The sequence below is a fragment of the Mesoplodon mirus genome (genome assembly GCF_964341445.2).
Source record: "Mesoplodon mirus genome assembly, chromosome: 8".
NCBI lineage: Eukaryota > Metazoa > Chordata > Mammalia > Artiodactyla > Ziphiidae > Mesoplodon > Mesoplodon mirus.
Window position 1 is genome coordinate 53,364,777 of NC_138984.1, and position 12,510 is coordinate 53,377,286.

Sequence of the window (12,510 nt, forward strand, 5' to 3'; positions counted from 1 at the left end):
CAGACGTTGCTCTGAACTTCAAGGTGCCAATTTCCTTACCTCCCCCATCACTCTCAGCAAATGACCTCTCCTTCATAGGGTCCAGCATTCAGATGAAAACTTCCTCAACTTACTGTCCTGAAACTTATAACCTTCTTTATGTCCAAAGTTATTTTTTTGCTCTTCTTCCTTAATATGGAAGGGGTATCTCTTCTGTCTGCCTGTGCTCTGGATCCCATCCCAGTTTGTTTAGAATGGTGGTGATTACAAGAAGCAATATCCAACTTACAGAATAGCCTAACCTATGAGGACAGTTGTTCTCCCACAAGACAGGACTTGAGTCATCATAGACACGGGTGTTTTCCATATTCCATTCTACCATTCTCAGAGAGTTGGCAATGTCGTTCCTCTGGCCATAGCAGTACCAGGCAGCATATGCACACGGAGAAGCGTTGTGCTTTCTTCCATGTGTCTCTTTTTTTTTTTTTGCAGTACGCGGGACTCTCACTGCTGTGGTCTCTCCCGTTGCGGAGCACAGGCTCTGGACGCGGGGCGGGGATGATCTCCTCCACATTTAAGGTCTCAGAAATGCCAAGAATGGCATCTCCCGGTGACTAGCGCCACTTCTCCTCTTTATAGATTGTGAAGTGGTTCTCACTACTGCCCCCTTAGCCGTGCCCGGGAAACCACAGTGACATTTCCCACATTAAAGGAACCAAGCCTAAGAAGACTACAATTCCCGTCATGCCTCAGGAAGGCGCCGCCGCCGCCACTTAGCGATTAGTCAGCCTTTCCGCTGCCTCCTTCCACTTCCGCGACTGAAGGGCCTGCGGCGTCGCGGGCGCCCGCACGCACCGACTTGCCAACGAGACAAGGCACGGGGGCGCGGTGCCGACGGCGACGCGTGGCGTCATGTGTCGCGGGGTGCGCCTAGGCCTGCGCGCTTGCGCACGTCTTGGGGGCCGCTGACGGGCTTGCGCGCCGGTGCGGAGCCGGAGGCGGGCCGCGGGGCCCAACGACGGAGAGGGCGGGGCCAGCTCCGGGACCGAGGCGACAGCACACTGAGCGAGCGCCTGTGCCCGAGGGCAGCGATGCTGTGGTTCCAGGGCGCCATTCCGGCCGCCATCGCGTCGGCCAAGAGGAGCGGCGCGGTCTTCGTGGTGTTCGTGGCAGGTGAAGGAGGCGAGGGCCCGAGACGTGGCCGGGACACCCCCTCCGGCCTACTTCTAATCCCAGGGGCCCCCAGCCTTTCCTCCGGGCGCCGAGAGGCCCGGGCTGCCCGTTTCCCTGGCGTCCCAGCTCCTCCCCCGTCCGTTTGGAGCGCACCGGGCCTGGCCCCCACCGCGCGCTTCTCCCGGCCCCCGGCTGAAGGCACAGCCCCGGCCTCGCCCCCAAAGCGCGCCGAGTCCCGCGGTCACCTCCCTGCGCGGGGCGAGGGGACGGGTGGAGCAGGCCCTCGCCGCTCAGCCCGCAGCACCCCGCCGAGCCTGACCCCGCGCGTACACTGACGCCACCGCCGTCTCCCGGTTCCCCCGGGTAGGGCGCTCTGTCCCCGAGGATCCACTTCGGGAGTCTTTAACGCCCGTTAAAGCCCGTAGTTAGTGTGTAGGTGGGAAGAGAGACGGGCCATTAGGCAGGCAGTTTTACTTGTAATTAGTTGTGGGCTGTCAGGAAGAAAGCTGTGTCATCGGTAATCAACAAAGAGAAAGCATCTGATGTCCACGGTTACTGGCTTTCGTATGTTCCTGAAACGCAAACTTTTGAGGTCTATATAGGTTTGATTTTTTTTTACAGTGATATGGGAGTGGTGAATCTAATGTGGAATAATTGTTTTCTTGCAAGTTGATTTTTTTTTAAACCATTTGTTTAGAAGAAGTAGACACACCAGCCTTGGTTCTTTTTGTTGTCTTCCTAGTCTCATAGCTACAGTTTCAGAAGGTGTACTAACTCACTTACGCCGTGTTGCTCTGGGTTATTTTGCTCCGTATTTTATTACTGAAATCTTCTAGATTTACCGTAAACCTTTGCTTCTGTGAGGTTTTGCTGGTCCTCATTACATGAACCAAATCAGTGTTTGTGACTACCGTTAATTTGAGGTGTATTATTTCAACTATTTGTGTTTAGTAACGGTTTATTCATCATTAACTCATGACTTGGAAGGCTAGGTAATAGCCCTATAACTTTGTGCACTGCAATGAAGAGCAAGTTGCTGGAATATGAATTTCATTTAACATTAAATTTAGAATTTTGAATTGTTTTAAATTATGCTAAAATGTAAGCCCAGTGCTGTTAATTAGAAGAGCTGGAGTAGTTTACATTCTCTTACGCTTTTTTAGAGTTATATTTCACATAAATAAGTAACTGCGGTAAACTTTTAAGGAAATAAGTGGATTAAAAGGGAAAGGAGGGCTTCCCTGGTGGCACAGTCGTTAGGAATCTGCCTGCCAGTGCAGGGGACACAGGCTCGATCCCTGGTCTGGGAAGATGTCACATGCCGCGGAGCAGCTAAGTCCGTGTGCCACGACTACTGAGCCTGCGCTCTAGAGCCCGCAAGCCGCAACTACTGAGCCCATGTGCCTAGAGCCTATGCTCTGCAACAAGAGAAGCCACTGCAATGAGAAGCCCTTGCACCGCAAAGAAGAGTAGTCCCTGCTCTTTGTAACTGGAGAAAGACCCCGCGCAGCAATGAAGATGCAATGCAGCCAAAAATAAATAAATAAAATAAATACATTTATTTTTTAAAAAGTAGTCCTGATTTATTAAAAAAAAGGGGGGGGGAAGGAAAATTAATGATACTTAGTATGCTTATTAAGAGTACAGTAATAGTTTTAATGACATTTTAAGTTGTGTTTTTCATATATAATCTCAATTGATCCTGGCAGTTGGTAAAACAGGGCTTATTATGCCCATTTTATAGATGAGGGAACTTAAGTCCACAGTGGTTAAATGACATACACCAGTGTCACAAAAAGGATTTATATCTTGTCTTGACAGATTTTTTTTTAGCAGCTTCAAAAAAAAAAGTGTCTTTTTTGTTTCTCAAGAAAAAAGCTGAACAGTTGTAGAATTTAGGTAGTAATTGAAATTGGTGTAGAAATCAAGAAATCTAGGATTATGGTAGTCATATTTTTAAACAGAAAACACATTTGATGGTATCCAAAGGTTCCTAGAAGGCACTCCTGGGCTAACCAGTTAATTTGAAAGAAGAAATGCTAGATTTAATTAACAAATATTTGGAAACCCATTTGGAAACAGTAGTGCTAATTATTACAATAGAAAAATAAAGTTATAGATCTTTGGGGCTTTGTGTGTATATATAATACATACATTCTTCAATTAACTTTTTACTGATGAGCATGTATCTATACTTTTATTTATTTTTTTCTTTTATACATTTATTTATTTTATTTATTTCATCTTTGGCTGCATTGTGTCTTCGTTGCTGTGTGCAGGCTTTCTCTAGTTGTGGTGAGCCGGGGCTACTCTTCATTGCAGTGCACAGGCTTCTCATTGTGGTGACTTCTCTTGTTGTGGAGCACGGGCTCTAGGCACAGGAGCTTCAGTAGTTGTGGCTCTTGGGCTCTAGAGCGCAGGCTCAGTAGTTGTGGCTCTTGGGCTGTAGAGCACAGGCTTAGTAGTTGCGGTGCACGGGCTTAGTTGCTCCACGGCATGTGAGATCTTCCCCGACCAGGGCTTGAACCCGTGTCCCCTGCATTGGCAGGCGGATTCTTAACCACTGCGCCACCAGGGAAGCCCTGTTGTATGCTTTTAGAATATCAGTGACTGTTGAATGTTTGCAGGAGGACTGTTAGCAGTCTGCCGAAGGAGTCAGTCCTTTGACTCATTGAAAATACTGTTGGTTTTTCTAGAGTTTTAGGAAGTTAATCTCCAAGATTAGGTAGGATTAGTGTCACTCCAGGAGTATGTAGACAGTGGAGTCATAAAACTGCAACACTTATAGATTGCTTAGACCTCTGTTCTTGACTTTGAAGAATACAGCCAGAACTCATGATTTTCTTAGGTCTGAGACCTCGATAGTAATATACCAACTCACTGAAAATTAAAAAGATATAATAGTTGGAAGGAGTCTTTATAGTTGGAAGGAGTGGTCTTAAGGGTAATCTTTGCTTCATATAACCACTCAAGTGGGAAGCATTTTAGGTAGATTGTTTATATTTTACTGAAATTTTCATGGATGAATTAAAGAATATGTAGGATTGATGTTAAGAGACTAGAGAGATTACTACTAGTTAAGTCAGCGAGTTAACAAGGATTTTCAAAGTATTATAGCTGTGTAAGTTGAAAGAAATAAAACTGAAGAAGATTTTGATTCTATTCTTGGGAAGACAGAATAATCTGACAAGGATTCTGAAGTAGAGGTGTGGGTTCACTGACTAGTGTTGCTAGTTGGCTAAAATCTCTGTGACTGACAGACACTATTTCATGCCTCTTTTTTTGGTTAAAATAGACTAAAAAACCCTTTAGGTTTTGACCAGTTGAGTTTTTCTAGGTTGGAGTTACTGATTGTAGGGTCTGCAGCTCTTTGCTTCAGAGTTTGTACTATTCTTTTTTTTTGCGGGGGGGAGGTATGTGGGCCTCTCACTGTTGTGGACTCTCCTGTTGCGGAGCACAGGATCCGGACGCGCAGGCTCAGCAGCCATAGCTCACGGGCCTAGCTGCTCCGTGGCATGTGAGATCCTCCCGGACCAGGGCACGAACCCGTGTCCCCTGCATCGGCAGGTGGACTCTGAACCACTGTGCCACCAGGGAAGCCCTGTACTATTCTTTTAAGTGGCTTTACTTTTGGATACTGCTCATACCACCAAGGATGTAATGTTTTCTCCTAAAATCTTTGGCCCACCTAACTCCACAGCATAGTTCATAATTTGATTAAAAATAAGAAACTAAAGGTACTGAAGTTGGCAATTAATAATCCCACCCAGCAGTGTTAAGATAACTCTTGCTGAGTTAATGTAATTCTGTTCAGTCTTCCATCTCCGTTGGTCAAGCAGGTGCTGCTGCACTAGCCTGACTCATGGACAGACATTGCTAGTGGGGATGGAACACTTGAGACCCTATCCACGTCATACAGCATGGGTGAGGGAGTGAAGGACATCGGCCTGAGAAGTGGCAGATCCATCCTTCCAGGCACCAACTTGACATCCCCACTTGGATGCCTCACAGGATTCTCAAGCCTAAAAGTATTACTGCTTGAACCTGTTTTTTCCCCCCAGTGTTCTAAGTAAATGGCACCACCTTAACATCCAGTTGGAGAAACCTAAGTGTGAGCGTCATCTCTGGACCCTTAACTCTTCAGTCTCATCTTGTCTCCTGCGCCCTGTTGTTCACAACACTCGTAATCACACAGCCCTTTCCCTACATGGAAATTCCTTCTGTGTAGTGAACTCTTCTGGCTTGTGGCATGGCTCAGCTCTTGCATCCTTTAGGTCTCACCTTAAATATCACCTCAGAGAGGGCTTCCCTGACCAATCTAAAGAGGTCTTGTTTTTTTTCTTCAGTGCGTTACACACTATAACTACTTAGAGTTACCAAACAAGTACTTTTTTTTGTATCTTTAGATTTTAAGCTCCACTGAGGGCATACAGTATCTCATTTGTTTTATATTTAATTTGTAGCTCAGTGCCTAGCACAACGTAAATGTGGAATAAAATAGTGAATGTATGAAAGAAAGAATGAACGAAAAAGATCCCTATCACCTCACAGCCTTCTCTAAGTTTAGTAAAAATGTTCCTATATAGCTATCTTCTAGGTTGATAATCCTGTCATTTACTTGGAATTTTACATCTCTCCTCACCCCATAGTGTCTGAAGATGTGCTCAGAATGATCTCACTGCAAATGATAGTTTTCCCGTTTGCTGCTTCAACATCTAGGAGTCTGCTAATGGGCATTCTTTTGGTCTTGGTCTGTGGATGCATTCTAGTCCCTGTCTACTTTTCCGTGGCCAGATTTCTCAAGCCCCTTATTACTGAATATTAGATACCAGAAATTTAGCTATTCATTCCACAAAATACTTATTGAGAGCCTGCTATATTCCAGGTATTTTACTGTAGGCCAGGTTCTGTTGTAGGCATTTGAGTTATATCAGTAAATAAAAAGGAAAACAGTCCTTGCTCTCATGGAACATACATTCTAGTGCAGGGAGACAGACAATAAACAGTAAACGTAATAAGTAAAACGCATAGTCTATTAGAAGGTGATAAGCATTACAGAAAAAAAAGGCAGGAAATGAGGGAGCTTTGGGAATATCTAAAGTGTGTAATTTTATTTTATTTTATTTTTTTGCCATGCTCTGCAGCTAGTGGGATCGTAGTTCCCCGACCAGGGATTGAACCTGGGTCCCCTCAGTGAAAGCACCAAGTCCTAACCACTGGACCACCAGGGAACTCCCTGAAGTGTTTAATTTTAAGGTAGTGATTAGGGAAAGTTTGTATTGAGAGATAATATTTGAGCAAGGACTTAAGGGAGTTGAGAGTTAACTGTGTAGGTCGCTGGGGGAAGAATATTCCAGGCAGAGGAAACAACTAGTACACAGACCTATGGCAAGAATGTCTTTAATATTTGAGGAATAGAAAGGAAAGGGATAGGAAGGAAAGCGACAGCAAAAAAATAAAAGGAAGTGAGGTCAGAGAGGTAACTGAAGGCCTGAGGTCATTTGTAAGGACTTTTGCTTTTACTCTGAGAGAAATAGGGAGCTATTGTAGAATTTTGATCAGAGGGTTGATGTAATCTGACTTTTTATTTTATTTTATTTTTGGCTGCGCCACAGTTTGTGGGATCTTAGCTCCCCCACCAGGGATTGAAATTGAACCCTGGCCCTTGGCAGTGAGAGCGTGGAGTCCTAACCACTGGACTGCCAGGGAAGTCCCTGATCTGACTTTTTAAAGAAAGGTGCTTTAAAATATATATATATAAATACATATATATATTTATTATTATTATTTAATATTATGGCTGTGCCACACAGCATGCGGGATATTAGTTCCCCTACCAGGGATCGAACCTGCACCTGCTGCAGTGGAAGCGCAGAGTCTTAACCACTGGACTGCCGGGGAAGTCCCTGGATATATTTTGGAGATGCCGTCAGTTGAAGGCAAGAATAACTAAACTTTTTGGCCTGAGAACTGAAAGGATGTTGTTACCCATTAACAGATAACTGAAATGGGGAAGGCTAAGGGTGGATTAAATTGGGGAAGGCGGGAACACACATGGGAAGAAAACGGCTTACAAAAGAGTAGGTATAGAAAGATCTCATTTTTGTAAAGCAAAAAATGTGACCTGAAGCCTTTTTAAGCATAAATTGGCAAAGATTGCTCACCTTTGAAAAAGCACTTAGCTCTGCTAACCTCAGAAATATTTTTCAGTGACTTAACTCAGGTAAGTTTCCCTTTGCCCACTAAGTGGTTATGCCAAAATCTGGATATTACAAGTCTAAAATGGAAATAATCTCTTGATAGGTATAACTTTTAAAACATTTTGTCCCTGAGGTATGGCATACAGTATATTAAATGAAATATATTCAGTGAACAACTAGATGAATTTTTATAGATGAATACACTTGTGTAACTATCATTCAGATAAGATATAAACATTTCCTATCATATGATATTACTTATATGTGGAATCTGAAAAACAAATGATGCAAATGAACTTATTTACAAACTAGAAACAGATTCACAGAGAATGAATTTATGGTTACCAGGGGGGAACAGGGGGGTAGGGATAGATTGGGAGTTTGGGATTGACATGTACACACTACTGTATTTCAAATGGATAACCAACAAGGACCTATGGTATAGCACAGGGAACTCTGCTCAATATTCTGTAACAACCTAAATGGGAAAAGAATTTGAAAAAGAATAGATCCATGTATATGTATAACTGAATCACTTTGCTGTAGACCTGAAACTAACAGAACATTGTTAATCAACTATGCTCTAATATAAAATAAAAATTTTAAAAAAGATATAAACATTTCCAAGACCCCCAATCAGTAGTAGCTCTACCAAAGTAGTCACCGTGCTGAATTCTGTCACCATAGATTAGTTTTGGATCGGTGTAACTTTTATAATTAGTATGCCTATAACAAAAGACAGGTCCAAAACTGCAGACAGGATTGCACCTGCTTCTCTCTACCTTGGAGGAATTCTGGAAAATAAGTGGGGTGTGTGTGGAGGACATTGAACTCAACAGAAAGATGCTGCATAAAGGAAAAGTATTGTACATTTATTTTCTAAAATCATATGTAGAAAAGCCAAAGTAGTCACATTTCTGCCCATGACTTCTAATTATTGTGATAATATTTGCATCATAATTCGGATGTCTTCATTTAGAAAACACTTTGTATAATCTAAATAGCAGTATTTTGTTTATTACATTTTTTTTTTTTTTTTTTTTTGCGGTATGCGGGCCTCTCACTACCGTGGCCTCTCCCGTTGTGGAGCACAGGCTCTGGACGCGCAGGCTCGGCGGCCATGGCTCACGGGCCCAGCCGCTCCACAGCATGTGGGATCTTCCCGGACCGGGGCATGAACCCGCGTCCCCTGCATCGGCAGGCGGACTCTCAACCACTGCGCCACCAGGGAAGCCCTCATTACTGTTTGTTTATGTTAACAACGCATATAAGTCACACTTTTCATTTATGGAAAATTCAGTTTTCAAATTTGGTAGAAAATATTATTTGTGAGATTACATTTTATTTGAAGTTCCAGATTTCCAGGGAAAAGAATCAGCAGATACTTTCCTTATGTTTTAAGAATGCTTGAAATGTTTTACAGGTGATGATGAGCAGTCTATACAGATGGCTGCAAGTTGGGAAGATGAGAAAGTGACAGAAGCATCTTCAAACAGTTTTGTTGCTATTAAAATCGATACCAAAAGGTTTGCTTATGTTTTAATCTTGTAATTAAAAAATGTTTTAACCATTGTCTTTGGTTGCGATTTATGGTGATACTCTTAGACTATAAGAATGTTGATTTTTGTCTAAGACATTTTAGGGACTTAAATTCTGATTGCCATTTTTCAAGTTCATCATTATATCATACTGAAAAACTTATGAATTCTTGGTCTACCAAGTAGCTATGTGACATGCACCAGTAATGCAAAGGAACTGTGGTCCTGAAATATCTCTGAAAGGTTGACCACTCTTTTGGATCCTATTTTTGAAAATGGAACTGTTTTATTCAATAAGAATAAGGACATTTATAGGTCCATTGTAGGACCTGATAACCACAAGTCTGTTTTATTTGTTAAAACATCCCTCTTCCCCCCGTTAAATTTTTTTTGGGGTGGGGGATAGAGAATTTCAGACACACACAAAAGTGCTTGAGTAGTGTAATGAACCCCCTTGTACTGTCAGCTACTTTGACAGTTATCAACTCATGGTCAGTCTTGTTCATCTATTTCCTCACCCACTTCAACTCATCCCATATAATTTTTTTTTTATAATTTTGAAATAAATCTCAGTCATCATATCACTTCATCTATAAATATTTTGGTATGTCTCTGAAAGATAAGGATTCTTAATTTTTTTAACATAACTGTAATACTTCAAAAATGAATCTAATTTCTTAACTTGAAATATCTACTCAGTGTTCAAATTTTCAGTTCTCTCATCAGTCATGGTTTTATTATTAATTTAATTTATTACAGTTTGGTTCAGGATCCATCAAGGTCCACACATTGATGCATTGATCTCTCTCAAGTCTCTTACTCTGTAGGCTTTGCCTCTATGTCTCTCTCTTTGTCTTTTTCTTTGCAGTTTATTTTTTTGGGAAACCGGGTCATTTGTTATGTAGTTTCCTACAGTACGGGTTTTGTTCATTGCAGCTCTGTTAGTGTCATTTAGTTTATTACTCTGTCCTCTATTTTCTGTAAAGTGACAGTTGGATTCAGGTTAGGTTTTTTCCCCCTTAAGACTACTTCATAGATGGTGGTAAGTCTTCCATTCTTCCATTAGAGGGTACATAGTGCTCTGTTGTTTCTCTTTATGATGTTAGCAGCAGCCATCAATGATAAATGCCTGGAAACATTAATTCATTAGCAGTTTTAAAGTGGTAGTTCTGTCCTTTTGATATTGGTAATATCAAAATGAAAATTACTGTCAAGATTAAAATATTCAGAAATTTACTTATAAGTTTGTAAACTTTTTATTTAAAAATTTTCTTTATTAACAAAGCATCACAAAGCAAATCATAGTATAGTCTGCCTCACAACAGCAGCAGTTACTGAACTATGTATTTATTGAGCTGTAATCGTTTTTTAAAAGAGTCTACTGTGTCATTGATATTGTTCATTATCTTCCAGAAGCACCTTTTAGAGTCAGTAATGGCAGGAGGAATGTAGAGGTTTATTGGGAATGTGGAAGAAATGAGAATTTCAGAATTGTTGAGCTTTATATACAGACTGATATATCCAGTATTTTTATTTATTTATTTATTTTTTATCCAGTATTTTTAAAAACAAATTTCTATTAGCAGATGCAGGGATACCTGTGTATAGTGATGGTTGATGTTTGTTTCATTATGGACAGTCTACTAATAGAATCTAGTGTGTCTTTTAAATTATGAAAAGTAAATTTTATTTATTATATAATAATAACAAAGCTACCTAATGTTCTAGGAACATGTTAGTTTATGTTATGTCCTGCATTGAAAATAGATTGGTAGGAAATGCATCAAAAGTTTACAGTGGTTATTTCTGAGAAGGTAGGATTCTTGGTAATTTTTTTCTTTATACTTTTGTGTTTTCAGATGTTTTTATGAGAATCATGCCTTATATTCAGAGAAAATGAAGCAAATTTCTGGTTCTTAGAAGCATTAATTTGATTCTTGGAATTACTCATCTACATTGATCAGTGTCTTTTATTCGTATTATAGTGTAAAGTCTCTCTCCCATCTCTGTCCTTGACCACCCAGTTCTCTTCTCTGGAGGCAACCAAATCAAGAAAATATATTTGTTTTCCTCCCCTTTTTTACAAAAATGGTAGTAGTTTGACATACTTTTTTATGCCTTTTTCCTTTTTGTAATTGCACGATTCATCAGTTTTTATTGGTGGATATTTAGGTTGTTTTGAATCCTTTGTTGTTATAAAGTATTATCACTTGCACAAATAAGTCACAGGTATTAATATCTTCTTACTACAAGTTAAGATACTGTATTCAGAAATACTTGCTGCTGAGGAAGCCACATGGGGAAGATGCTAAGTTGCTTTTTAGGTGCCAGATCTGGCCACCAGTTTGTGGGTTGCAAGAACAAGTGCTCTTTAATATGAAAATTATAAAACAAACCATAAAAGGTCTGTGAGATAAGGATTACGTTTTTCCTCTTTCAGTTGATGGCTATGAAAGGAACTAATAGTTTCAGAAAAACACTTGTAATTGCTACAGTAAATTTTTATAAAAACAACTCAGTATTTGGGAAGTACTTGTATTCATCTAGTGATTTTCTGTTTGATTTTGTTTTACAGTGAAGCCTGCCTACAATTTTCACAGATCTGTATCCTTTCCATGAAGAATTGGTTTTATATATATTTTGCTTGAGGATTTACCTTTCTTTTGGTTGATTCATGACAATTAGAAATTATTCATTTTTATTTAGGAACTCATGCATTCTTGTTTATGGAAACTTTATATTACTAAGTGTCCTTTGAGACAGTAAGTACCTTGTAGCAAATAGCATCATGGGGAGTTTGTTGGTTTTTTTTTTTTTTTTTTTTTGGCTGCACCGTGTAGCATGCAGGATCCTAGTTCCACGACCAGGGATCGAACCCCTGCTTCGTGCAGTGGGAGTGCAGAGTCTTAACCAGTGGACCACCAGGGAAGTCCCCTTAGGGAGTTTTTATAAATTGTGAATAGCTGGAAAGCAATATGATGCAGTTTGGTTGGAATATTAGAAGTAGCTAGCAAGAGGTAAAATAGATGTAAAAGTTATGATAGAGGGGAATGTAGTGGATGTTTTCCACTTATATATGTGATATAGATAAATCATAATTCACATATCACATGCACTACAGGCATAGTGATAGGGTAGTTGAAATTATTTTGTGAACATGTTAGCTGATTATATTGTGAAATTCTCAAAGATGATTTCTTTTGCTTTGTTACCAATAGTGTTTCATAAAATTATTCCCTTGTTTCCCATGAATTGTTAGACTTAATTAAACTGTACAGATCCTGTAGTGTGTGTTCCATCCAGTTTCTTTATTGGAGACAGTGGAATTCCCTTGGAAGTAATAGCAGGAAGTGTTCCTGCAGATGAACTTGTTACCAGAATCCACAAAGTCCGGCAGGTGAGGAGGAACAGAATTGTTCTTTGTATAAACATGGGTAAATGGTATGTCAGGAACTTGACGTTGGAATATTTTTGGAGCCACTCTGAATATTTAGGAACTAACCATGCTATTAAAAGGTAGTAAATACTGTCTTTCTGGACTGGTTTTGACAATAACATTATGAAGTTCGAGGTGCCTGTACCTAATACATGAGTGACTTCTTATTCTCCCTTCCCTTTTT

At 40.5% G+C, this 12,510-nt stretch overlaps 1 protein-coding gene across 3 annotated transcripts in view; it reads left to right on the plus strand.

The window, feature by feature from the left end:
• The first annotated feature begins 824 nt into the window (after positions 1-824).
• The window catches only part of UBXN4 (UBX domain protein 4), a 34,946-nt gene continuing 23,260 nt past the window's right edge, over positions 825-12,510 (plus strand). The window contains exons 1-4 of one of the 3 annotated variants that reach the window (XM_082630040.1): positions 825-1,152; positions 8,776-8,878; positions 11,466-11,494; positions 12,169-12,287. In XM_082630040.1, coding sequence (XP_082486166.1) covers positions 1,071-1,152; positions 8,776-8,878; positions 11,466-11,494; positions 12,169-12,287 — 333 coding nt within the window. In that variant the 5' untranslated portion in view covers positions 825-1,070. Of the gene's footprint in view, positions 1,153-1,182; positions 1,516-8,775; positions 8,879-11,465; positions 11,495-12,168; positions 12,288-12,510 lie in introns of those variants that run through there. The other 2 variants (XM_082630039.1, XM_082630041.1) reach the window with 2 other exon arrangements.